At 42.8% G+C, this 23,856-nt stretch overlaps 2 protein-coding genes across 2 annotated transcripts; one reads left to right on the forward strand and one right to left on the reverse strand.

Moving 5' to 3' along the window:
* The first annotated feature begins 2,858 nt into the window (after positions 1-2,858).
* APOOL (apolipoprotein O like) lies at positions 2,859-20,737 on the forward strand. The gene is made up of 9 exons (XM_007433797.3): positions 2,859-2,909; positions 7,850-7,954; positions 8,987-9,106; positions 10,084-10,138; positions 10,555-10,653; positions 11,461-11,552; positions 11,787-11,900; positions 12,580-12,745; positions 13,197-20,737. Exons 1-9 carry the CDS (start codon positions 2,898-2,900, stop codon positions 13,292-13,294), a joined length of 861 nt encoding a protein of 286 aa, XP_007433859.1. The 5' UTR covers positions 2,859-2,897; the 3' UTR covers positions 13,295-20,737.
* SATL1 (spermidine/spermine N1-acetyl transferase like 1) lies at positions 15,047-22,855 on the reverse strand. The gene is made up of 6 exons (XM_025170244.2): positions 22,769-22,855; positions 20,877-20,928; positions 18,951-19,031; positions 17,139-17,240; positions 16,301-16,341; positions 15,047-15,217 (listed from the first exon to the last, which is right to left on the reverse strand). The coding sequence occupies exons 1-6, from the start codon at positions 22,853-22,855 to the stop codon at positions 15,047-15,049; spliced, it is 534 nt and encodes a 177-aa protein (XP_025026012.1).
* Between the last annotated feature and the right edge of the window lie 1,001 nt (positions 22,856-23,856).

Below are 23,856 nucleotides of genomic sequence, written 5' to 3' on the forward strand. Positions count from 1 at the left end.
GCATTTCTTGCTATTAAATTATTAAAAGGCATATTTATGTTTTCAATTTTTTTGTGGTGACCCAAGGTCCTGTTTTGGTATGCACCTTTGTGAGACCTTCTGATATAACTTTTTAACAAGGGGCCTCCAAGTTTTATATAGTTAGGGCAGTGTTTCTGAACCTTGGCAACTTTAAGATGGGTGGACTTCAACTCCCAGAATCCCCCAGCCAGCCATGCTGGCTGGGGAATTCTGGGAGTTAAAGTCCACCCATCTTAAAGTTGCCAAGGTTCAGAAACACCAGCTTAGGGCCTCACCAAGTCTAAATTTGACACTGCAAATGAGTAAGTTTTCAAATCTTTAACAGATTTCCTCTACAGTTATGTACGTGTCTGAGTATCACAGGTTACAACTGTTAATCCATTTGGAAGGAAGGTGAGAACTGTTAATTCTCACTCTGAACTGACTTTGGGACATGGCGAGTGCTGGAATAGCAACAATTCAGAGAGAGGGCAAGTTGGATCATCTCTTCTTTCAAGCAGGATTAATGCATTTTCCAACCACTGAAGCCAATTCTGTCACCTATTAGTAGCAGAGGGGCCCAATTAACAGTTTCAGGAGAGCAAAGATCTCCACTGGGCACAGCAGTGATGCCAAATGGGTAGGCTATGCCATATGTGCACATTGATAAGGATGGCATTTTCTATTTTGTGGGGAGAGGACTGAGTTTTTCCTTTTTTTAATTGTTCAGATGGGTCAAGCTTATGTGAAGTAGACACCCAAGTTCATGTTTCCTACCAAAAATAGAAGAAAACTAACATCAAAAAGCAGTTAGGGGCTCAGGGGTACAGACCTCATACTTGTAAGCTATGCCTGGCAGCAATCAGCTGACCTAGGTTGATTCTAAAAAGCTAAGCAGGATCAGATGTGGTTGGTACTTGGATGGGAGACCACTAGGTAATTTCAGGGCTGCAAGTATGAAGTGGAGAGAATGTCTTGGAAGATGGCATTGGTAAATGACTTTGGTAGGATTGCCAAGAAATCTCCACTGACTTGCAAAAAATCATGCGTCAAGCTCAACTTATCCACTCTTGCTGTAGAGCAGAATATAAGTCTGTTCCTTCTTATGCATGTCCATCTTTTTTATACCTTGCACTTTATGGAGAATAATCTAGAACAATGGTTCTTAAAGTGTGGTCTAGGGACCCCTGGAGATCTCCAAGACCCTTTCATGGGCTCTGTGAACTCGAACAAATAAATATTTTAAAATTTCTGAGTACCAATAAAAAAGAATATCTGTAGCTCAGGGTTGAACTGTGGAGTCCTTGGAGTTCTCTGAGCTTGGCTGTTTTCTTGTAAACGTTTCGTTACCTGGCTAGGTAACATCTTCAGTCCTAGCCAGGTAATGAAGTGTTTGCAAGAAAACAACCAAGCTCAGAGAACTCCAGACTCCAAATTTCTAAGTTTTAATTTCTAACCCAGTAAATATTGATAGATATAACCCACATAAACCAAAGCCCTTTGGGGTCCTCAATCATTTTTAAGAAGATAAAGGGCTCCTGTGACCAAAATGTTTGAGAACCGCTGATCGATAATACTAATCTAAACTTGCAGCAGCAGAATAAGAAGACAAAGTTTCTGACAAAGGTGGAAGAATAGACTGTCCGTTCAGGCTGGGGTGGGTGGGTGTTTGTTTCTTTAATATTCCTCGTATTAAATAATAATAATAATCGCTGCCAATCTGCATTAACTTTCTAAAAAGGGGTGATTGGAACTGAGATCTAAAGAGCCTGGTGGGTAGAGACTGGGCCAATCTGCTTTTTCCTCTTCCCGACCATTCCGGCTTTCCTTACATCGCTATGCCAGCTCAAGGTCTGCCCCTTTCTGGATTTCTGCCTGCCATGTAGCTTTGGGCTAAAGTTGGTGACTAAGCCAGTAGTTCCTAAGTTTAGATCCCCAGGGGTTGGACTAGAGCAGTGTTTCTTAAACTTTTTGCTCTCAGGACCCTTTCCCGCTTTTTAAAAATTATGGACAACCCGGGAAGAGCTTTTGTTTGTATGGGTTATATTTCTCGATATTTACCATGTTAAAAATGAAAATGGACGCATTCATAAAATATTTATTTATTGAGTCATGTAAAAATGACAATATTAAACCCATTAGATATTAACCTCAATGAAATATTTTTCATGAAAAAGAACTATTTTTTTAATGAATAAAAATAATCATGAGAAGAGTGACATAGTTTTACATTTTTGCCAATATCTTAAATATCCGGCAAAGAGTTTTGATTTCGGGGGTCCCTGAGATGGTTTTGGGGGAACCCCCTCGAGGTCCTGGGACCACACTTTAAGCAACATCGGACTACAGCACCCATGACCTGCAGGAGCATGATGGGAGCTGTAGTCTAACAAGGCTGAGAAACCAAGACGGGAACCACCAACAGAACCCATATTCGCTTTCACCCCAAATACCACAAATTGGGACTTTATTTTAGCCCAGTGTTTTTCAAACTTGGCAACTTTAAGAGGGGTGGACTCCAACTCCCAGAATTCCCCAGCCAGCATGCTGGCTGGGGAATTCTGGGAGTTGGAGTCCACCCCTCTTAAAGTTGCCAAGTTTGAAAAATACTGTTTTAGTCCTACAGTTATAAAAGAGCATCCGTTCTCGGAGCACCCCATATGCTCCCCTCTCGTTTCTTTTCCTTCCCATAGCGGTTGAACCACGCTTTCTGGGGATCATGGGAGTTGTAGTCCTGCGCGGGGAACTCTGCCGCGAAGCCACGGGATGGGAACTCCGGGTGACGTCACCCTGACGCCGCTTCTCCGCTCCACCAATCCTAGACTAGCTTCTCTATCGCTCCGCCCCCTTCCGGGTTGGGCACCTCCCCCGCGGCTCGAGGAAGAGGTGGAGCCAAAATGGCGGACAAGGTGAGTGGCCCCGTCGCGCCTCCCCGGTGTCCAGCTCCGGGGGCGGGCGAGGCTGCTTGAAACCCCTTTCTCTTCCTCCTTCCCTCCTCTCGGGATCCACGGCGGGGCCTCCCAGCGTTAGGGGAGCCCCTTCCTGCTTTCCAATTGAAGGAGTGGCTCTGGGCAGCAGAGGGCGCCTGAGCATGTGCAGAATACCCCTTTCCTGCGGGGTCTGAGCCAGCCCGTGGGGCCTCTTTCGGATCTTTTCTCTTCTCTCCCGCCAGTCACAGAGTTGGAGATTTGGCCCGGAAAAGAGGCAGAAAGGGGAGTGGGTGTGTGGAAAAGGCGAGTGGACTTCTGAGCATGTGCAGAGGGAGCAGCCCTGTGCCCTTGAGTCGCCCCCTCTGCCTCGGAGGAGACTGCGGTGGGAATGTGAAAGAAACTGGAGTGGCAGAGCAAGGAGGAAGGGTGGTGGTGCCGTTGGAAATCTTGGGCCAAGGTCGTTCCTTTGCACCCTGTCCCAAGCTGGGCTCCGTGGATGGTTCTTGCCCAGCCTCTCCCTGTCAGGGTGGCAAGGTGAACATTTAGGCTTTGCGTGAGCTTGGGTGTTCATGACGGTGCTAGGCAGCGGAGCGTGTGCAGAGTGCCCTTCCACTGCGAAACCCCACCGGAGCCGTCCCCTGCTGTAACCCACCATCCTTGAGATGTTTCTGAGATTCCTGAAGGTGCCAGGAGTGAGGGAGGGGCTGGCTCTGTGGAGTTAGCATGCCTGTAACAAGGTGCCAACTTTCCTCCCCAAGAAGAGCCGTGTCCCGGCACAGCCTTCCCCAGCCTGGTGCTTTCCCGATTACACAACCCATCATCCCCAACTTGGCCGTGGGCGTTGTCGTGGAGCATGGCTGGAAGACCCCAGGCTGGGCAACGTTGTGAGGCCAGCAAACTCTCATTGCTTGTGGAAACCTCCTCTTAGACCTCAGCAACTTTAAGATGGGTGGACTTCAACTCCCAGATTGGTGCAAGTTGCTTTTAAAATTGAGATTACAATCTGATGTGTGGATCAGTTGCATCAGATACATTTGGTAGAATGTAAGATGAGGCCATATGGCCATTGCACGAAAAGTACAAAACTCTGTGGACTTTTTTTCAAGCGTGGCCTCTCACAACCAGTATTGATGATATAACACCATCATCCCCGAGTTGCTGTGTTAATTAGCGCCTTGTCATTCTAGGAGCTTTTTTCTGCAGCTTTCCTCTAGCTGGGCTATGTCTGTTTTGACAAGCCTGGAGCGGAGGGATCTTTTAATAATTCACGTCTTATTATGCAAAGACAACTGTTTCTGCCCTGTATCCGTGACTTGTTGAGCCATGTGTCAAACTAAAGCCCTATTTCGCTAATTTGTTTTAAAACTCAGAAAAGGAGTATGGGCATTCTTGGATCAATACTCCACGAGTTGATATTTTCAGGGATAGGGATGCCATCCTGTTTTTTGAATCCTCTTGGGTATTCTTCTCCTTCTGAACCTTTTCTCAAAGAAGCAGTTTACCAGGTTATTTGTTTAAATGTTAGTCGATTTCAGCTGCTGCTTATGTGTAACAAGACACGAGGTATATTTCAGGAATACAAACTTTTTTTTTTTCCTGGTGAAAGACGCATCCTCTTCGTTAATCACTTGGTTTCATGCCAGCAGAGGCAAAAGAGAATCACGGGTGCCTTTAAATGCGTGTCAGTCACAGCGCTCATTACAAATGCTTCCAGAGTTTCTCGGAAATCTAAAATAAAATGACAGATCAAAGTAAAATACAGCTGATGTTATAATACTTATGTGACATCCTTCAAGTTGCCATGACAATAGTAGAATAATAATAATGGGATGGCGTAGGCAACTTGGTGGCCATAGACCGCTTCGAGTCTTGCTCTCTCACCTGATGTTTCCTTCCTGTTAAATGATTTAAATCAAAAATAAATAAATGGGAAGCTGGTGTGCTCCAAAGCCAAACGCTAGCTTTGAGTGTAATTTTGATTTCTGAGAATGCCTCTGGAACACGTGGCATTTTTAGAAAATACAGTAAACGTGCTAAGTATCTGTAAGGTGGTCAGTAAACTCCAGTGATTACGTCACCATTGGCAGGAGGGAATATGAAGGGACAAACTCAGAAACCTAACTTGGATAATGTGTGTCTATCATGGTGGGTGTTTTGTAAAAGGCAGCTTGCACACGCACCTCCCGGCAGTCATTTTATGGGCTTGCCTACAACAAGGCAAGTCTCCTGCTTGTCCAACTTAGATATCCATGTTGTTTTCTTGGCCATCCCAGGAAAGTGGCTTGTCAGTGATACTTTTCAAGATGTTCTTTGACTTCCCCATCTAACTTACCTGATTTCAAAACTGGAAGTATAACTCTGTTACACTTTGCAGCTTGCAAAACTTCCGCTGTTGTTGCTGAATTGTAATTTAAACATTGATCACCAGGAGCATTATTTAATTGTATCAACTTAATTTAATCTGAGAGACAATTAAAGTTAATCAAATAACCTCAGTTTTTATCCTGGCCTAAAATATGCCTCCTCCTCGAGACAGGAGCTGGCTGAGTCTTGTGATTTTAATAGGATATTTTTTTGAATCAATCTTTATTAAGATCATTGCTTCAAAATAATTACTGGGCAGTGAAATGTATTACAGGAGCATTTTGTTAGTCACTGCCAGTTGCTTTCAATAGACATCCCAAAGCAATTAGTGTCATTCCTAGACTGAGCTAATTCCAGCAGTCACGCTGCAATTCCTAGCCCTGTAAGTAATACTGAAAATGCGCTATAAAAAAGGGTGGCTTGCTGAACTAACAAGAGAGGAAAAAACCTTCTCACCACTCACCAAACCAGTGTTGAAGTTTCCAAACTTGTTTCTAAGGAGCCCTGCCCCAAAAAGTTATTTTGCCATAAAAGTGGATGAAAATAAAGGCTTCTTTTTCCTACAGAGTGTTAATGTGTGGATTGCCTTTTGATGCTTGTGCTGAACACATTTCTTTTGTAAAAACTATTGTGTAAGTTCTCTCTGACAAAGGTGGAGGAGAAACCAAGAAGGACTAGTTTCTTGGGCGCCTGTCCCAGTGCGCTGTTGCTAAAATGCAAAGTTCAGTCTTTCTGTTAACTTCTGTGTACAGATCAAAGCAATTCTTGGGTTCCTTCACACAAGGAAGAAAAATACCTGTATGTATAGGGACCAAGCGGAAGGGGAGGCCCATTAAAGATGCTCACTGAAGAGCCAGTGTAATGTCATAGTTAAGATGTTGGCCTGGTCTTGAGGAGACCCAAAACTTGAAGGTGGAAACTTCCTGCGTGATTTTGGGCTACCCACTATCTCACTTCAACCTACGTCACTGGGATATTGGGAAAAAACAGGATTAGGGACCACCACGCATGCTACCTTAATCTCCTATATGAAAGTGGGATCTAGGTCTAGCAAATAAATAAATAAACAATGCCTTCATTTATCATCATATTTCTCCAACATAGAAAGGGGATCTTCCCATTAAATCCAATGTACCGTCCTTCCTACTTCCTTTACCCTTTTTTTCTTCTTAAAACTTTACACATCTGATAATCCCAGTGTATATCCGATCCATCCATGCCATTTTACATTTGTAATTTGACTTTTTTTAAAAAAAATAAACCTTTCCCCACCCATTTTGCTTCAGAACTCAACTCCCTAGCCTGTTCTTCCAACACAGTAAATGGGTTTGTCTTAATTCCCTGTTCCTTTTTCTCCAGTAGCTAATTTCTTCACAGGTGGCTACATCATGCATGCCCTTAACTGGGTCAGATGCATTTGCCCAATGGGCAAAGCGTGGCTAGTGTTAAACTTTGCTTTTTTGTGTGTTCACGGTTCATGGTCTTATTTGTGTCTAGCCGATTGTTTCATGCATTGTGCAAGCTGGGAGGATTGGTAACAAGGTTAAGCACATTGCATAAGGAACGAAGGATAAGAGAAGCATTAGTAGAACTGGGTAGGGCTGGAGTCCAACTACTGTAGTAGAATGCAGCCACAAAGAGGGAGTTGGCCACAGTGAGGCATGGCTCCATCATTTTTCTACTTAGACTACTGCGACAGACTGGTGATCCTTGAAAAGTGTTCAGAAACTGCGGCTAGTGCCAAACATGGTGTTTGGCGTGCTCTCTATTGTGCCATACTTAATATTCCACGTGCCATGGATCAGTTGCACAGCTTCCAGTCTGTAAGTCGGTGGTTCTTAAACTGGGGGTAATTGTCCCCCAGGGTAATGGAGCAATTTGTAATTGCTTGCTTGTGAATCAAGGATCCAGTTTGGGACTGCTGATGCTGAAATGTTTGTGTAGAATGAGAGATTTTTGGGGTGGGGGGATAATGACCATTTGAGATCGGGAGAAGGGGTAGTTGGGTCAAACAGCTTAAGAACCACTGCTTTAAGGGGCGGCTGTTAAGAGTGTTCATGATACAGTCTAAAATAGTGTTTTTCAAACATGGCATCTTTAAGATGTGTGGACTTCAACTCCCAGAATTCCCCAGCGAGCATCACAGTACTTTTTGGAGGCTTAGATTAGACTCATCATTGTTAGTTTCCAGCAAACCTTCCACTCAGAATTTTTGGGCTTCTGTCGTTTTGGCTGACCAGTTTTATTTTTGTGGAGGATTTTAGTTCCCTGTTAGTTCCCTGTTTTAGTCTTTGCTTTCTTAATTGCAATCCTCAATTTGAATGTAACATGAGACTAAGTTGGTTTCCTTACCTGCTGTTGTAAAAGGAAGAAACAAGCAGAAGCAGTCAGCTTCCTAATCACATCGTGATTAAGCCAGGATTGCTAGCTTAAAGAGAGATGTGAGCATGACAGTTTTCTTGAAGTTAGAATGAATGTTGAGGAACAAAAGCTGCCTTTGCTGGAGCCATTCAAGTTGTTCCTTGATTTCTCTTGACTTCTGCTCATGACACCAGGTCACCAAATGGGCGGCCCTTCCTACAGCCCTAGCATGGACTTCCACTAACAGGCTTGCCTCAGCTGAAGAAGAACAGAAATCCCACCGAATTAAAGCACATCAGGTAAGATTTGTATGATCTCTGTGGGCTTCTCATCGCGTATGGAAGCTTTTCCTCTGGAGATTATATTTCAAGGAAAAGGGCTTGTATAGTAGCATGGAAACTTGGGATTACATTAAAACAAAAGGATAAAAGATTATGCATCACAGACCATTATATAGCACCCCAAAGAGAGTAGTAGAAATGATAACCAAAAGTAAATATATAATATTTCCACCTGCTTGGTTTGGTTTCCATCTGTTTGGTTTGGGTTGAGTTTGTCATGGTTTATGATCAAACAAAATCTGATTTAATCCAGCCTTCGTTATTCTCCGCATATGGACTCCAGCTCCCAGAATTCCCCAGCTAGCAATGGCTGTAGCTGAGAATTCTGAGAGAGAAACTCCATATATCTAGAGATGAGGCAGGTTACCTCCATACAGGGATTTCACTCCTGCTTGAGAGCAGCTCTGAATCCCAGAGAGCCACACTGATACTGTTTCCTCTTTGGGGGAGCTCCTGCCCCACCCCACCTCCAAACTCCGGGGTTCCAGGGCCTTCTTGGGAGAATAATGGCTTGATGGCTTTGCAGCTCAACCACTCTGGAGTTTTTTCCCCCCACAAAACCAGATCAGTGCACACAATGGAAAGAAAGAAAGGGGAGGTTTGCTGGCGATTTCTTTTTTTAGAGTTGACTTGATGGACTTGTAGCAGATCAGGGTGGCTCAATGATTGACATTCCTTATTCCCAGGCTGGTGGTGAGGAAAACAGTGGATCGCTTTGGGAAGGGGAGGGGGGGGTGATATGGAAGAGCCCTTAATATCACCAGGTAGACAGGCAGGTTTGGGCACATCCTTTGAGCCATTGGATCACAACAACTGTGGCCACTGTGTGGTGGAGCACCAATCCCATTGATTCTAGTCAACAACCTCATGGGCAATTTTTGTTGGGTGGGAGCAAAGGAATAGCACTGTTAAGGTAAGAAGGGAGTTTGGCTCCGTTTTCGTTTCTCCAGGCAAGCCTATTGTCACCAACCCCCCCCCCCTTCTCTGCAGCTTCCTATTTACAGTGCCCCACCTCTGGAATCTCGGTATGTTGATGAAAAGCCTGGCCAGCTGCAGACCAGGATTTCATCAGTAAGAAAGACAACAAGTCATTACCTAAAGGGATGCAAGGTAAGAACGCAATCTGGCTTCTACAATTGTTTTAGGAACAGAAGTAATGTATTTCAGAAGATTAAGTCACAACCCTGTTGAAGGAGAGAAGAAAAACCATGTTGGAAATCAGAATAGCCTGGGAGATGCAGACTCAACATATCTTGGTCACAGCTCTTACAGCTTGTTGGATTTTTGCACATAGGTCTCTCCCTTGGGAATGGAGACATTCTCAAATAATTCCCTGCCACAGTTTCCCTTGACTCCCCCCCCCCCCGCCTATCAATTCGCCCTCTTATTTTCGTGACATTCCTAAGCTTGCTGGGTAGTGACATCTTGTGGGGTAAACTCAAAATTATGTTTAGATTCTTACCTTGCCAAACTGTGATAGAAACTGATGAGAGAGAGAGAATGTACATATATGATTACCATATGGTTATCGTTAATTGCTGAGAGCCTGGGTTGTGGTATGAATAAATCTAATAAACACACACGCGTGTGCACACACACACATGTATATACACACTCTGATGTCCAAAATAATAAGGAAGGTTCTTACCAACTTTTTGTTGTTTATTCTTTGATTTTGTCAACTTTTGACTTTGTGGGCTGGAAGTTCAGGGAGTTGTGGTCCCAACACATCTGCATTAAGTAATGTTGTGTAGCCCATTCTGTCCATGGGTACCTGTGGGACAACAAGGGGGACCAATGATTTGTGCACGCCGATGTCGTCCCACAAAAGTAGCAACTTGCATCAGACTGAGGGCTGCCAATATATAAGGGCAGCCCTTACGTGAAGACAGTTTCTCATCCTTTTGTTATCCTTTCTATGTGTCATTTTCTAACTGCAGATCACTTACACTGGGGTAGGTTTACATATTACGTAAAAGAAGAGTTTTTTGGCTGTTTCTTCTTTCTATTAAGTTGCATTCATATTTGTCGATGCGATTTTTTTTTTCTTACATTGGTAGAAAATGGTCTTTTGTTTGTTTATTCAGGACGCTTACCTCTTTGTCAAAAATGGAGTAATCGCTTCACTGCAGTTTGGAAAAGGTAGGTATGTCCATAGGGCACTTTGCCCCTTATTATGCTTTGTGTACTTCTGCCAGCCTTGCGAGGTAGACCAGACAGGAAGCACACCCAAAAGTACTAGCTCTTACTTTACCGCAAGGTTAGATTAACAGAATCTTGAAAGGCAAGTGTGAAAGGACATTTCTCCCCGCTCGCCTTCACAGTCCAAGAAATTAGGGAGGGTCCTTTCTGAGACGATTGCCAGACCCCCATTCCTTCTGCAGACTCAGCCACCTCTTATCTGACCATTGCCTAGGCTGAGGCTCTTTCTCCTGTCTCCCACGGTCATTCCCACAGACCATTACAACTTCTGACCGTGGAAATAAGAAATGAGATTAAGAGGAGAAATTGTGATAATCCAGTAAGAACCAACCATGCTTGTTTTGCTTATCTTTAAGATACATATGTTTACCTGAAGAATCCGCCTCCAGAATTTCTTCCCAAAGTCGGTGTAATTACAGTTTCAGGACTGACAGGAATAGTCCTAGCCAGGAAAGGTAAGAGGATGCTTATTCTTACAATACTATAATTATGGGGAAGGAAAATACTCCAGATAATAAGCAAATCTTATTTATTAGAGTTGCTGTGTTCAGACAGCATTCTTAACCTGCAGGCCAGTGGTGTCTGCAGGGTACAGTCTAAAAAGTCAAGATGGCAACTGTGATAGTGTGACAGACGCTCTGCCCATTTTTTATGTGCGATGGACATTAAAAAATGGGCAGAACTTGGATCGCGCTGCCATGGCCTCCATCTTGACTTTTTGGACCATACCCTGGGGACACCCTCACTCCAGGCTAAATTAATCTTTTGACCGGTCCCAATACACTGAATCCTAAGTTAACTAAACGACCTCTCTAGCTCATTATTGTGCACATTGATCTGCAGCTCCTTCAACCAAAAGCATACTTTTCCCCCCCAGAATTACACTGCAGCTGCAGAGAAAAGCTGCACATTCCCAGGAAAAGATGTGGATGCTTTAAAGAGCCACCAGCAAATGTTACGGGTGCAACCACGTGCTTCGTTTTGCTTCCAGATCTCAAGCACTGCACAGCTATTGAATACTGAGTGTATTGCATATCCCCAATTAACTGTTGAGTAGCGTTGACCTTGGTTAGTTTTTGGTGGGTTAGCCTGATGTGTGAACCTAGACAATTTGGCCAGTACATGGTTCATTATAATGTGTAAACCTAGGAAAGTGGGTTAATTCTGTAATGAGTTAAGTGATTTATGAGAACATGGGCAATGAGATTTCATATTACAATTAGTTGTGCTCCGTATTGTCACTTACGATTTGCTTTTTGCAGGATCTAGATTCAAGAAAATTGCCTATCCCATGGCCCTTGGCTCACTAGGTGTATCTCTTTGCTATCCAGCCCAGTCAGTGATTGTTGCAAAGGTAAGCTCCTTTTAACCTCATATTTATGTTTTTCTATCAACACTTTCCTCCCTTCGGTTTAAGAACATGTTGGCTAGTTGATGTTTTTAAACATCAGGTTCAGAATTTCAGATAAATTGCCATGCAAATTATGAATTTTTTTTCCATTATCTGAATTACCCAGTTCATTAAAGAAGTGAGATCATCACCTTGTTTCTGTCACTCAGTTGAATAACATTTCTCAAATTAAACCAGGTTACCGGTGGCAAAGTTTATGCTGTAAGCCATAAAATATATACAGCAATAGGATCACTCTGGACCAAAAAATCCTCCGCAGAAGTCCCAATTGCCCAGGATAAAGATACTCGGGTATGTCCTCTTCCAAGAAGCGTTTTCAATAGCAAAAGCTTTGATACTTTTTAACATACCCACATTTTGTACATGGGTAAAGGATAAAATTAGCTGCATCACTATATTGCTCATTATTAAAGTAAAGAGGCCCTAAGAGGGTTTAATGTTAGTTATCTGTACTTTGGAGTCCTTGGTGCTCTCTGAGCTTGGTGGTTTGCTTGCAGACATTTCATCACCCAATTAGGTAACATCATCAGTGCTAGTGGGGGTGGGTTTTGCTCTTTGTTTATATGCAGTAGCTTGCCCTGCCAGTGTTGATGGGGGTGTGGTTTTCTCCTTGGTAGTGCCTTGATTAGGATATTGTATAAACAATATAATCTCTAGGAGACTCAGCAAAGAGAAAAGATTTGCCTGTTTCAATAGCTTATTGCCAATTCTTTCTTGCCACAAGTGACCAGACATGAAGCTGCTTTAAGATCTGGCCCAAGTCTCCCTCTTTCGCTTGCTGGCATTTGATGGCTTCTCCTAAGAATTCTGTGCTAAAGATAAAGCAGATATATTTTGGCAAATGCCTTTATTGAGTGCTTGTATTAAAATCCCTCCATCTTTGGAAGTCAAAACAGTTTAATTAGGACAAATTGGCCAACCAACGCCATCATCTGGATATTCTATAATTCCATCTCTTTTTCAAGTACAGGAAGTTTCAAAAATAAGTCACAGCCTCCCAAAAGCTCAGAAGGCCTCCCTGGAGTCAGAGGGTAAAGCAGAAGCACCAGAGGAACAGAGGCAGAAAGGGAGAACAAACATGCACAAAGATTATGAGACTTTGATGGATGAAATGAAGGTGCTAAATGTCAGATCAGGTAAGAGGTTCTAATTGCCATCACAGACTTTCCCAACCTGGTACCTGCTATCTGGATATGTAATTCCCAGATTGTTCACAGAGACTTCGGAAGGATGTTGTTAAACACTTTTGGAAGGCAGCTGGTCAGCGAAGGCTGTCTGACACAAGTTTTTTCTCCATTAGGACACATTCTATTTGCATTTTTCCCCAGAGTTCCTTCCTAACTTGGTCTAGCCTTGAGTGCTTGATGGTGGGCAACGAGGGGTGAACTCCATTGGGTAGCTAAGCTAGCAGCTGAACTCCTAAACATTCTCACACCATCTCTTCCTCACAAGAGATATTGTAAGAAATTAAAACAGTAGCTGTCAACCAGTACAGCTTGACGTGCCAACAGGAGAAAACGTAGGATAGCAAATAAAGCCCTCCTAATTCCAGACATGCATATCCTAAGATCTTTCTGTATTTTGTAGATGTATTGAAGGCATCCAAGTTCAAAGCAGATTCCAGTCTTATGGACCATGGCCAAGCCAACCCAGAAGATGCAGATCTGTATAGTAAGAGAAGCTGATATCCCCCCAGTTTTCATCATGGGACTTTAAAAATGTGCAATCTGCATGGTGATACGGAGTTGGGTAGTTTCTTAACTCTTGTTTTTATGCCAATGTTCTTGTCCAATTCTCATCTTTTTCTACTCATTGCTGCCCCTGCCTATTTTCAAATGGTTGAAAGCATAATTGGTCTCTTGATGTGAAAGGCAAAGGCTTCTAAAGAGATTATCGCTGTCAAACTCGTAACTGATGTAAATAACGTGGGAAGAATTCTGTGCTGCTTCTAATCAAAAGCTGAAATGATATTCAATATAGAGTATTTAAACCACATTTTGCTTTACGTTTCTTTCTAATTCATAGGCTACAGTACATAGACTGTACTGTCTTACTACTCTGCAGAAAGATGAGGAACAGGGATATTTAGTTTATAGAACTGATCATGCAAATTTGACCCATAAAATATGAACTATATAGTTTTCTGTGCATGACTTTAATGAGTATAAGCACCCCAGTATGTTCCACGTGCATATTATTACACATATCTCCTTTACAAAGAGGGTTGTTAGGCAGTCTAGAGGTGGAACCTCCAACATTTTAGGCTTAGGGAACCTGATGTTTATGGAGTGGGATTGATTGCTGATCAATCTCATGTTGCCAATATACCTATTTAGGGGCACTCTCCCAAAGTACTTTGGTTCTGTCAGTGATGCAACCATGAGAGTACCCGAATGCTGCCATTTCGCCAACAGTGTCTTCCTGCAGAGTGATGCTTGGCTGATTATATAGTGCTGAATGATCAGACCGGTTGTTTTCAACTAGTGTGAAGAATATATGGTAACAGAGATCCTGGCCCTCAACGCCTAGACTGAACGCTGAAAGCAAAATAGAGAAAAAGTAAAGTGAAACAAATACAATTACATTAAATGGCCATCTTACTTGGATCCCAGACCGTCTCAATTTAAGGGATCTAGTGGGAAAAAGTTAATGTGAATTTTTCGGCTTGTGCTATGATCTAACCTCAGTTGTCCAAGCGGCTATACCGTAGAAGCATCATTGCACAACTATAACAATGGGTGAAGACATCAAGGTCCTGATTCTTCTGGCCCAGCATCTTACAGACATGAATTGGCACAGCCCCCCCAAATACTGATACTTCAACTTTCTCTTCTACTGGGAGGAAAGCCTAAGGTTTTCTGCCCAGAATATTTGTCTCACCTCCACTTGCTAAAACAGTCGAGTGGTCTTAGCAATCCATGGAATGTCTTAAATGATGGCAGTTGTGTTAGCATGACAGATTAAACCAGACAGACAGACACTCTTGCACATTGCACTGTCTCCACTCCTCCTTCAACTCACACATGGCTCTTCACCTGACGCTGATGGGATTTAGAGAAACTCAACTCCTGTAACCTGCAGAAAGCCTTGACTACAAATTCCAGTTTCAACCCAGAGTACAAAGCGTTCCAGGACGCAGGATATCAGTGAACCTCTGACTTTGGTCAAGAAGCCCCTAGCAGCCAGGAGAGCCCGTATGATGGTGACGTGTGTACTTATTAACCAAACGTCGGGGTTCATGCCACACCAACCCAGCTCGCAAATGGAAAACACAAGAATCCAACAATGTATCAAACTACCGCCAGTCATAAAACAGGCAGACCTCTTTTTAATTTCTGTTGCTAGTATTTGCCTGCTTTAGAACCACAATTTTAGCTAGAAGTTTCCTTGTGGCCGATGAATTGATGGCACTTCACCCTCGGGAGGGGGACTTCCTTTTATTCTCCAGCAGCCATTCTGATTAGATGCTCTTTATCGAATCGGAAGAGGTGCCATCCCTCTTCGGTGGAAAGATCGCACGCCCCATGCCTCATATAGTACTCAATAGACGGCTTGTTCCAAACCACAACAAGAAAGTGCATGCAGCTACAGTTGGAATCGATTGCAATCTGTTCGGAGATAAACGCAGACAATTGCATTCGGGAGCAAGTGTGAAAACGTTCGCAGCGCAATTCAGCTCTACCTCAAACCTCTACCAATAGAACTTAATTTAAAATGGCCAATTTATCCTATTGCTTATTCACCCTTATTGGCACAGTAAAAAAACTTAGAATTAGCTGTTTTTTTTGCAACAGTCATTGCATTCACTTCAGAACTGCTTACACAAAGCTGGAGGTTTATGTAAGCCTATAGTTCTAGATACGCCCTATACCAAAGAACCTCTGATCTTGAATTGTTTAGTGCTCTAAGCCAGTGTTTCTCGACCTTGGCAACTTTGAGATGCATGGACTTCAATTCCCAGAATTCCCCAGCCAGTGCTGGGAATTGAAGATCATGCATCTTAAAGTTGCCGAGGTTGAGAAACACTGCTCTACGCTATTTGGACCAACCAGTTTGAGCAGAATGAGATCAAGTCGTTAAACATTTTGTTAAGATTTGAATGGTTGTGGGTACAAAAATAAATGCATTTCCACACGTGCGTCTGTAGGATATTACAGTTGGGCTACATTTTTTTCTCTCTAACAATAGCAATATTGCACGTGAAAATTGTAAGTATAGAGGAATATTCCGTTATGAAACCCCCTTTTTGCAGTCTAGGAATTCATAAGCAGTTTTATCATTTTAGCTGCTGGCTGCAAATAAATTTAGATTCTATCTGCTAAGATTCTGGGCAGGGGCAGCGGTGAAGGTGGTCAAAAAAGTCAACATGGTGGTTTCCATTGCCATCTTGGATTTTTTAACCCACAGATGCCTCTGATTCTGTGGATCCTTTCTTTTGCGGCTTTGAAGAATGCAATTCCTTGATGGTCCTCTAAATTAGTGTTGTCCCATCTCAGAAATGGCCATGTTGACTGAAGGAAGATGGAAATGTTAGCCACCAGCTCAGCTGGAAAGAATCAATTTTGAGAAGGTTGCTTTAACTCAGTTTTGACTTTTCTATCACCTCTTTACCAATAATTAAGTAGACTATCGAATGAAAATGATGGCTATAACATTTAAAATATAACTTAAAGTATTAAATGGTTACTTGCCTGACTTAAATTTTTTAAAAGTTCTGTTCCAATGCCCCAGCCTGCCAAAACACAGTTGAGAAACTCAGTTGTCTGAATTGGGAAATTTTCCACTGTTTTGTTCTAACCCACTAGATTTGCATGAAGACAAAGGCTTTATTCCACATATCTCTATAAAAAGGTACTTAGCTGGTTTTTGTTTCGGATCTCTTGAAAGAAAAAAAAATGTAACTGCTAGGCTGCGTCGATCAGGATGGCACCAGTCCACAACAAAGAGACAACCTGTTAAGTTTTTCTCTTCCTACCATGCTGATAGAGCAATAGGAGTGACTGCATTTGTGCAACAAATCTATATTGGATACTAACACATTCTCGGATTCAAAAAATCATTTGAGCCATAAGCTCGCTAAATGAACTTGGATCACACAATGTGCCCCTAACCCCACGTACAGTTCACAAAGTTAGCTATGGGATGGAAACACAGCCATGTTTCTGAAACATCACCACCTCTGCAGTTTGCTCGAGGAACGGATAGGTCACTAAGAAGTTACTTATCTCGTACCAGAGAGGCAGGGTGAGGTGGTCTACTGTTTCTTCTTTCCTCCTTCCTGTCTTCCAGGATCCTGTTCCAATTAGGGACTTGTCTCAAAACTGAACGCAAGGGGTCGTTTTTTATATATTCCATCCTTCTAGCAAAGAGAGGGTTCTGGGTAATCAACACAGGGTAGGGATATGAACGTGGGTTCAACCCTGACTATTCTCCAGTCCTCCTACGATATCCTAATTCCACATCATCGTTCTGCCGCCGGTTTTCTGGCTGCATTAGAAATGGCTGTAAGGAAACATGGTTGTTACTTACCTCTATATTCATCCATAACATAAAAGTCTTCTAAGTATAACAGCTTGCCAATCCAAGGGTCATAGGTGTAGTAATACATAGCAAAACCTACAATACCAGCATCTGTGGAGAAAGAATTATGTTTATGCATGCTTTAAGGAATCATGTTCCCGAGGTAAATATGGCAAGGTTATCAAGTGACTAAAGAAACACAGTTCAGTTTCTTTTAATTCGTTAATGTAACTTAATATTACAAGCTTTTGATAGAAGTGCTTCTTTGAGAAATGTGAATGTATGAAGGTTTAATGTAGCAACTTATCCAAGAACTAACTCCATTGCAATAAGGACAGCCTTCCATTAAAATGGACCATCATCATCATCATCATCATCATCATATTGACAGACTGACTACAAACAATGGCATGACAAATCAGCAACAATGGTGTATTGGAAGATCTGCAAGAAAGACCATTTGCCTGCAAGCAAGAACTGGTGGGACTACAAAACCAATAAAGTCATAGAAATGGAGATGCTAAAGTGCTCTGGGACTTTAGAATTCAAACAGACAAGCACCTGCCACACAACACCCCAGACTTAACAATTGTTGATAAAGACAAAAAAGTCTGGATAGTGGACATTGCAATACCTGGAGACAGCAGAAGAGAAGAGAAAGAGCTGGAGAAAAACACAAAATAGACCTGCAAAGAGAAGTAGAATGACCGTGGCAAAAGAAAGCAAAGATAGCACCAATAGTAATCGGCACCTTGGGAGCAATCCCAAAACATCTGGAGCATCCCTTGAATACCATCGCATTGACAAAATCACTTTACTTGGAATAGCTTACATCCAGAAGCAACAACTTCTGCCTATCCCAGGCCCTTTCTGCTATTACTGTTACCCTACCACTAATTGTCTTTGACACTGTATTCCGGTGTTTCTCAACCTTCTGGGAGTTGAAGTTCACACATCTTAAAATTGCTAAGTTTGAGAAACACCGCTCTGTTCACCTTGGGCTCAGAAGATTTTGCCATCGAACTAGGAAAGTGTCAGAATGGGCCTCTGCAATTGAAAGGGTTCAATTGATTTTCTTTCTGCCTTTTCATCCCACGGGCCATTGAGAAAATTAAGCAGAAGGTAGGCAGAAGTAAAATATAGCCATTCTATTTCTGGATGAACAAAGAGAGGTTCTTAATGGAAAAATAAATGTGTTGAAATTACTTTAAAATAGGTGTTTTATAATTGGGACTCAAAACCAGATAATTTCAGGCAGCTATTAAAAATATGGTAGGAAGTTCACTAAACTTTGCGCCAGGGGTAGCAGCATAATATCCCTGGAACCCCCCAATTATCTTTTCATTACTTTTGAAGGACTTTTGAAAAGTTGAACTTGTATGCCAGCAGCCCTTGTGAGATCACTAATCTCCCAAGATTTCAATCTTCTCATAGAAGTCTCATGATTTTAAGGCAAAATCTGGTAATTTCTCTTGATTGATCTAAATATTACTTTTAGATGCCTGTGATCATCATCTGAAGTTTTGCTAAGTATCTTGGAAGACATTATATGCAAATACTTCTTATGATTGTGGGCAAGATGGTGGCTTTGGAGTAGAATGTGACTTGAGCTGAGACAGCAAAGAGCAGCCTTTTTGGTTAATCCATTAAAAAAAAAAAGTATCTTTCGCCGTTGGTCCTCCCCAGCTGCAGTTTTGGAGTAAGACAGAGAGGATGAGACTGTTCAATTTCTTGGATGCCGCGAGCCATGAGTAGGTACCTTCCATCCTGCAAGGATAGTTGGACTTGTTTCACCAGCTAAAATCATACCTTTGAGCTTACCTAGCATTACATTTTCTGTTGATACCTCTGCTACTAAACACTGGAAGAAGGGATGTGATCCAAAACCATCTCGAAGTAAATCTGAAAATATTCAAGCCATTGAGTGAAGGGAGAAAAATACTGCATGAAAATCACACGCACACACGCGCGTGCGCGCACACACACACACACACAGACAATGTTGCCACCATCATGCCAGCTGGGAAATTCTGGGAGCTGAAGTCCACACATCTTAAAGTTGCCAAGGTTGAGAAACACTGCTATAGAGGGTGGTTAAGCTTTCCTTCCAAGGCAAGACAAGTAAAATACAGATGGATTAAAGTATCTAAAGGGTGGAAATTAATTTTTTGGACCTCTTTAAAAACATGTATATCCCCAGGATACGCAAAATAACAGATCACTTGGTAAAATGATAGGAATTGTCATCCAAGAATCCAGATAGAAATGCATGCATGCAGTTACCTAAACTATTAGGGAGTAAGGTAAGCTAACTTACTTCTTGTTATCTTATTTCCTTCTTGTTATCTTATTTTTAACTAGGAATAGAATTTGCCTCTTGTTTTGTAATACACAGTTTTCTTTACAATGGAAATTGCAACAGTCAGTTGTGGGATTGAAACGGGCACATGGAAGGAATGTAATCCTTGAGGCCAAGGGAAGATTTTAATCAGGACCACACGAGAGTGAGAGAACACCCTTTTCAACACCACTTAGGTGTTCTTGGTTGATTCCCCAAAAGTTGAGCAGGATCAACCTGGTTGGTACTTGAATGGGAGATCACCAGGTAAATTCCCAGGCTGTCAATAGACGGAGACCTTCCAGGAAGAAGGCAAGGGGCAAACTACTTCAATATTGTTGCCAAGAAAACTACATGGATTTTTCACGTCACCCAGGTGACAACTTGAAGAAGACTTGATCTATAACAGCAGGTAGAAGCACAAAGTCAGTAAAGCTATGTGATGCTGTAGACTTGGAGAGGGAAAGGGGCTTTGAAGTACACAGGGATGTTGACATCATCTGTCTGTCAGCAACAGTCATGTGATCCTGGGAAAAGACATTTAGTTTGAGTTGCCAACAAGTGCTACGTGTGTGTCCACCTGTACTAAGAAGCACAATTTTACCTTGGAGTCCAAACAATGATTTAGCCCTCCAACCCAATTTTGACTGATCCTGAAGAGCTAAGCAGGTACATAGATGGGGAGCACCAGGATATCCCAGGACTGTAATTAGACTGGGAAGCCCAAAATTTCTAGAAGAATGCAATAGCAGATCTTCATATTGTTCCCAAGAAATAGGAAGATATAGAGATAGGAAATAGAAATAGAAGATAGATTAGGTAGTGATAGATGATAGGTAAATGGATGGATGGAAGGATGGAAGGATAGAAATAGAAAGATTAGATAGATAGGATAGAAATAGAAGATAGATTAGATGAGATAGATATAATGATAGATTACAGTCCAACTTTGGAAGTCTTTACCTCCACCCCCTTCCACACACACACACACACACCAGTGATGCATTTTCTTTCTCCCGTCCCTTTTCCCCTTGTCCCCCTTGTACTTTCTCTTTTCCCAAGGAACAGCCCCAATTCTTCCTTTCCATCTTTACATCAGGCAGATTGCAGAAGAAGCCTTGTCTGGCCCCCAGCGGCTTCATTTCTCTCTCTGCAGGCCCAGAGAAATTTTGGAGGATTAAGATGCCAAGGTGAAGGCCATTTCCATATGCAGCATACTGTGGTTGAATTGCTCTAAAAAAGAAGAAAGACTATGGGGGTGGGGGGTGGGAGCGTATTAGAGAATGGGAAAGAGGGGAGGGGAGAGGCAGAGAAGAAGCTCCCAAGAGAGGTGGGAAGGGGCGCCAACTTCCTTTTGCCCAAGCAGATGATGAACTTTTTCAGTAAACCCCCCCAAGCTGCTGTTTTACCTGTTTCTGTTATTTTTACTGCTTCAGGCATGTTTTCGTAAGCAGCCAGTTCCTGCCAAGAGAAGAAACCAGAATGTCACTGGGATAAAGGAATATATTTTGTTTGTTCGTTGAAATGCAGCAGCAGATTCGCATTCCACAGCCCTGGCAAAGGTCAGCGCCTGAAGGCAGGAATGATGGAAAACCTTTGCACAGGGTAAGGGGGGGCGGGGGGGGCCTACAAGGACAGCAGGGGAACATCTGGCCACAGGAAGCCCATGAGTGGAACAGCCATTGCCCAAACCCTCTACCCTTTCAACTGAAAGGTCCCTTGTGACTAAATAGCATTCAATATTTCACTCTAATCAGAACAGGCACAGGTGACACATTTCAACTAACGTTCCGGTGATCTTGCTCTTCCAGTACGGAAGGACATCACCTTTCTTAGCTCCATGACCTGGAAAGGGATGGCATGGTGGGGGGGAGGGGAAGATGGCTGTTGCAACCACACGGTCAAAACCCTGCTCCTGTCTTACATATGTTTGCATGCATTGTTTGGTGCACATAAAAAAGGGGTCAGGATCTTGATTGCATGGTTGTGGCCACCACCTTTCCTTTTTACACACACACCCACAGATTTCTGAGTGCTGGACAACCCCTGCTTTAAAGGAAGAAAGTTCCAAGTTCCATCCTGCCTTCCCTGATTAAAAGATTGCAGAGCTGGGAAATAATCTTGCCCAAGCACTGATAGGAGAGAGAGAGTGTGCGCGCATGTGCCTTTGAGTCACTCTTGACTCCTGGCGACTGCCTGGACCAGTCGCTGCAGTTTTCTTGACAATATTCCTGGAAGTGTTTTGCCATTGCCGCCTTCTTCCTGGAGCTGAGTGAGAGGAACTGGCCCAAGGTCACCCAGCTGGCTTTGTGCCTAAGGTGGGACTAGAACTCACGGTCTCCTGGTTTCTAGCCCGGTGCTTCAACCACTGCACCAAAGTGGCCCTCCCTAATTAGGAATAGGGCATCAAATAAGGAAGCTTCATAGCAAGAACCTCTGAGCAGAATCCTTCATTTCTCCCATTTGAAAGAAGAGAACTATGGGGACTCAAGATAGCCTTTTACTGCTCTTGTTTTATGGAACAGTCTCTCTCTGGAGGTCCTGTTGGCACCAAACCTGGTGTCCTCCTGTAAGGCTGTGAAGTTGGAACACTTCCACAGACCTTTTGAGGTGTGATCTCATCTAGCCAAGATGGTGATGGTGGTTCATTATTATTTTAGGCTATTCTTTGGTGAAATAAAATAGGAACTGTATTTCTGTTTTATTTTGGGTCTGTTGTGAACTACCATGTGCCATTTCAGGGTCTGTGGTATGCAAAACTAACAAACTAACAAAGAAAGGCATCCCTTGTCCCACATAATGCTTCAATACGGGTTTCTAAAATGAAACTTTCTTATCCGAACTTGAAGCAGCCTCAGGTTTTGGGGAGCAGAACTTAAAACCAACCATTGTCCATGACATGAATAACATGTAACCTTAAGACAGCATGGATCATGGTTAAAGGCCACAAGGAATACAGTATGATGGCAGCATGCCCAGTCTTGTTAAACCACAAAAGTGGGTTAGGCACCATAGGAACACGTAAACCCTGAATGCAGCTTCTTTGGTTTTGATTTTGGTGGCTGTATGACCCTAGCCGTTGTCATTTATAAACCATGGTTTGAGGCTTAAAGTGATCAATAAAATCAGGTACTGTGGCGAAAGCAAACTGTGGTCAAAACCAACCATGACTTGGCATGACTTTCATCCCCGAGTTCTGAAATTGTCTCTGCATCCTATGTTTACTGTGTTGTACTTCTTAACAGTTGAGAGGTCAGATCAGATTCGACCCCATCTCTCCTCTCCCCTCTCCTCCTCTTACTTTGATGAGACGCAGGATTTCAGGGCAGTCCCGCGGCTCAGCTGGGCGCACTCGGAAGCGATTCATGGAGTTGCCGATCCCTGCCATAATGAGAGCTCGAAGCAGCGGGGTGGCTGTTCGCTTCCCAGAAAGGCGCTTGTGCGCTGCTGGGTCTCTGCTCGGGCTGCTTCATTCACCATCTCAAAGAGTAAAGGTTGGACAAGGCAAGAAAAAGAAGAAGAAGAAAAAGAAGAAGAAGAAGAAGAAAAGGCCTTCTTCCTTCACCACCACTCTTCCCCACCTTCTGTTTTCTCCTGCCTGTTTACAAAGGTGGGGATTGGAGATGTGATCTCTGTTTCAGGCCAACTTCCATCTCAGCTTGTACTTCACTTGAGGGGTCACCCAACAGGCTCTGATCATGCAAAGAGTCACAATGGGACCAGCATCACAATATTCCACCTCTCCTCATCTTCTTCCCTATAATCAATTATTAAGATAAGCTAAAAGGGGGAGGGAAGACCTCAAGGTAGGCCAACTCTGATTCTACTTTTCAGTGTTCAAAATTGCAAATGAAGATTTATTAATTTACTTATTAGCGTTTTTCCCCCTCTTCTTCTGAGAACCACACAGGTAAATAGATGTCCCCACCAAGGGAAGGTAGAAAAAATACTCAGGGAGTCCACTTTCTTCAAATATGTCTTCACTCAGCATTGGAGAAAAGAAACTAATAGAATGCCCAACTTGCACTTACCCTTGATTTGCATAACCATAGTTTATTGAATAAGATACAACTGGTTGGGTATGTTTAATATGCTGAAGTCTCACCCTGTAGTAAGGTGAAGCCCAAAAAATAACACAGTTGCTTAATGTGATGAACTAACCAAAGTCTCGCACTCTCTTGGAAGTGATCCAAGACTCTGGTGTCTATTTAGGGACGCACAAGCAGAGGATCTTTGAGTAAATAGGTAAAGACAGCTTTAAAACAGACATGTTGGCATTTGAACAAGGCGGCCCAAAAATAAAAGTGATAGTGATAGTAAATGTAATAGTGACTACTGATTTACAATGTGTGTGAGTTGTATCTTCTATTTTATGTTGGCTGATTGTGC

The sequence above is a fragment of the Python bivittatus genome, unplaced genomic scaffold, assembly GCF_059951505.1.
Source record: "Python bivittatus isolate LINGU-HERP-01145 unplaced genomic scaffold, Pbiv_v1 ctg000670_np1212, whole genome shotgun sequence".
NCBI lineage: Eukaryota > Metazoa > Chordata > Lepidosauria > Squamata > Pythonidae > Python > Python bivittatus.

Excerpts from the sequence above, each read along its gene's own strand:
- APOOL (XM_007433797.3), top strand. Across the intron at positions 10,654-11,460 it reads AATAGTCCTAGCCAGGAAAG|GATCTAGATTCAAGAAAATT; the intron begins GTAAGAGGATGC and ends TGCTTTTTGCAG. Across the intron at positions 12,746-13,196 it reads GGTGCTAAATGTCAGATCAG|ATGTATTGAAGGCATCCAAG; the intron begins GTAAGAGGTTCT and ends TGTATTTTGTAG.
- SATL1 (XM_025170244.2), bottom strand. The coding sequence starts at position 22,855 with ATGGCAGGGATCGGCAACTCCATGAATCGCTTCCGAGTGCGCCCAGCT. Across the intron at positions 16,342-17,138 it reads TGTTATGGATGAATATAGAG|GCTGGGGCATTGGAACAGAA; the intron begins GTAAGTAACAAC and ends GTGTTTTGGCAG. Across the intron at positions 15,218-16,300 it reads TTTTAAAAAATTTAAGTCAG|ATTGCAATCGATTCCAACTG; the intron begins GCAAGTAACCAT and ends ATCTCCGAACAG.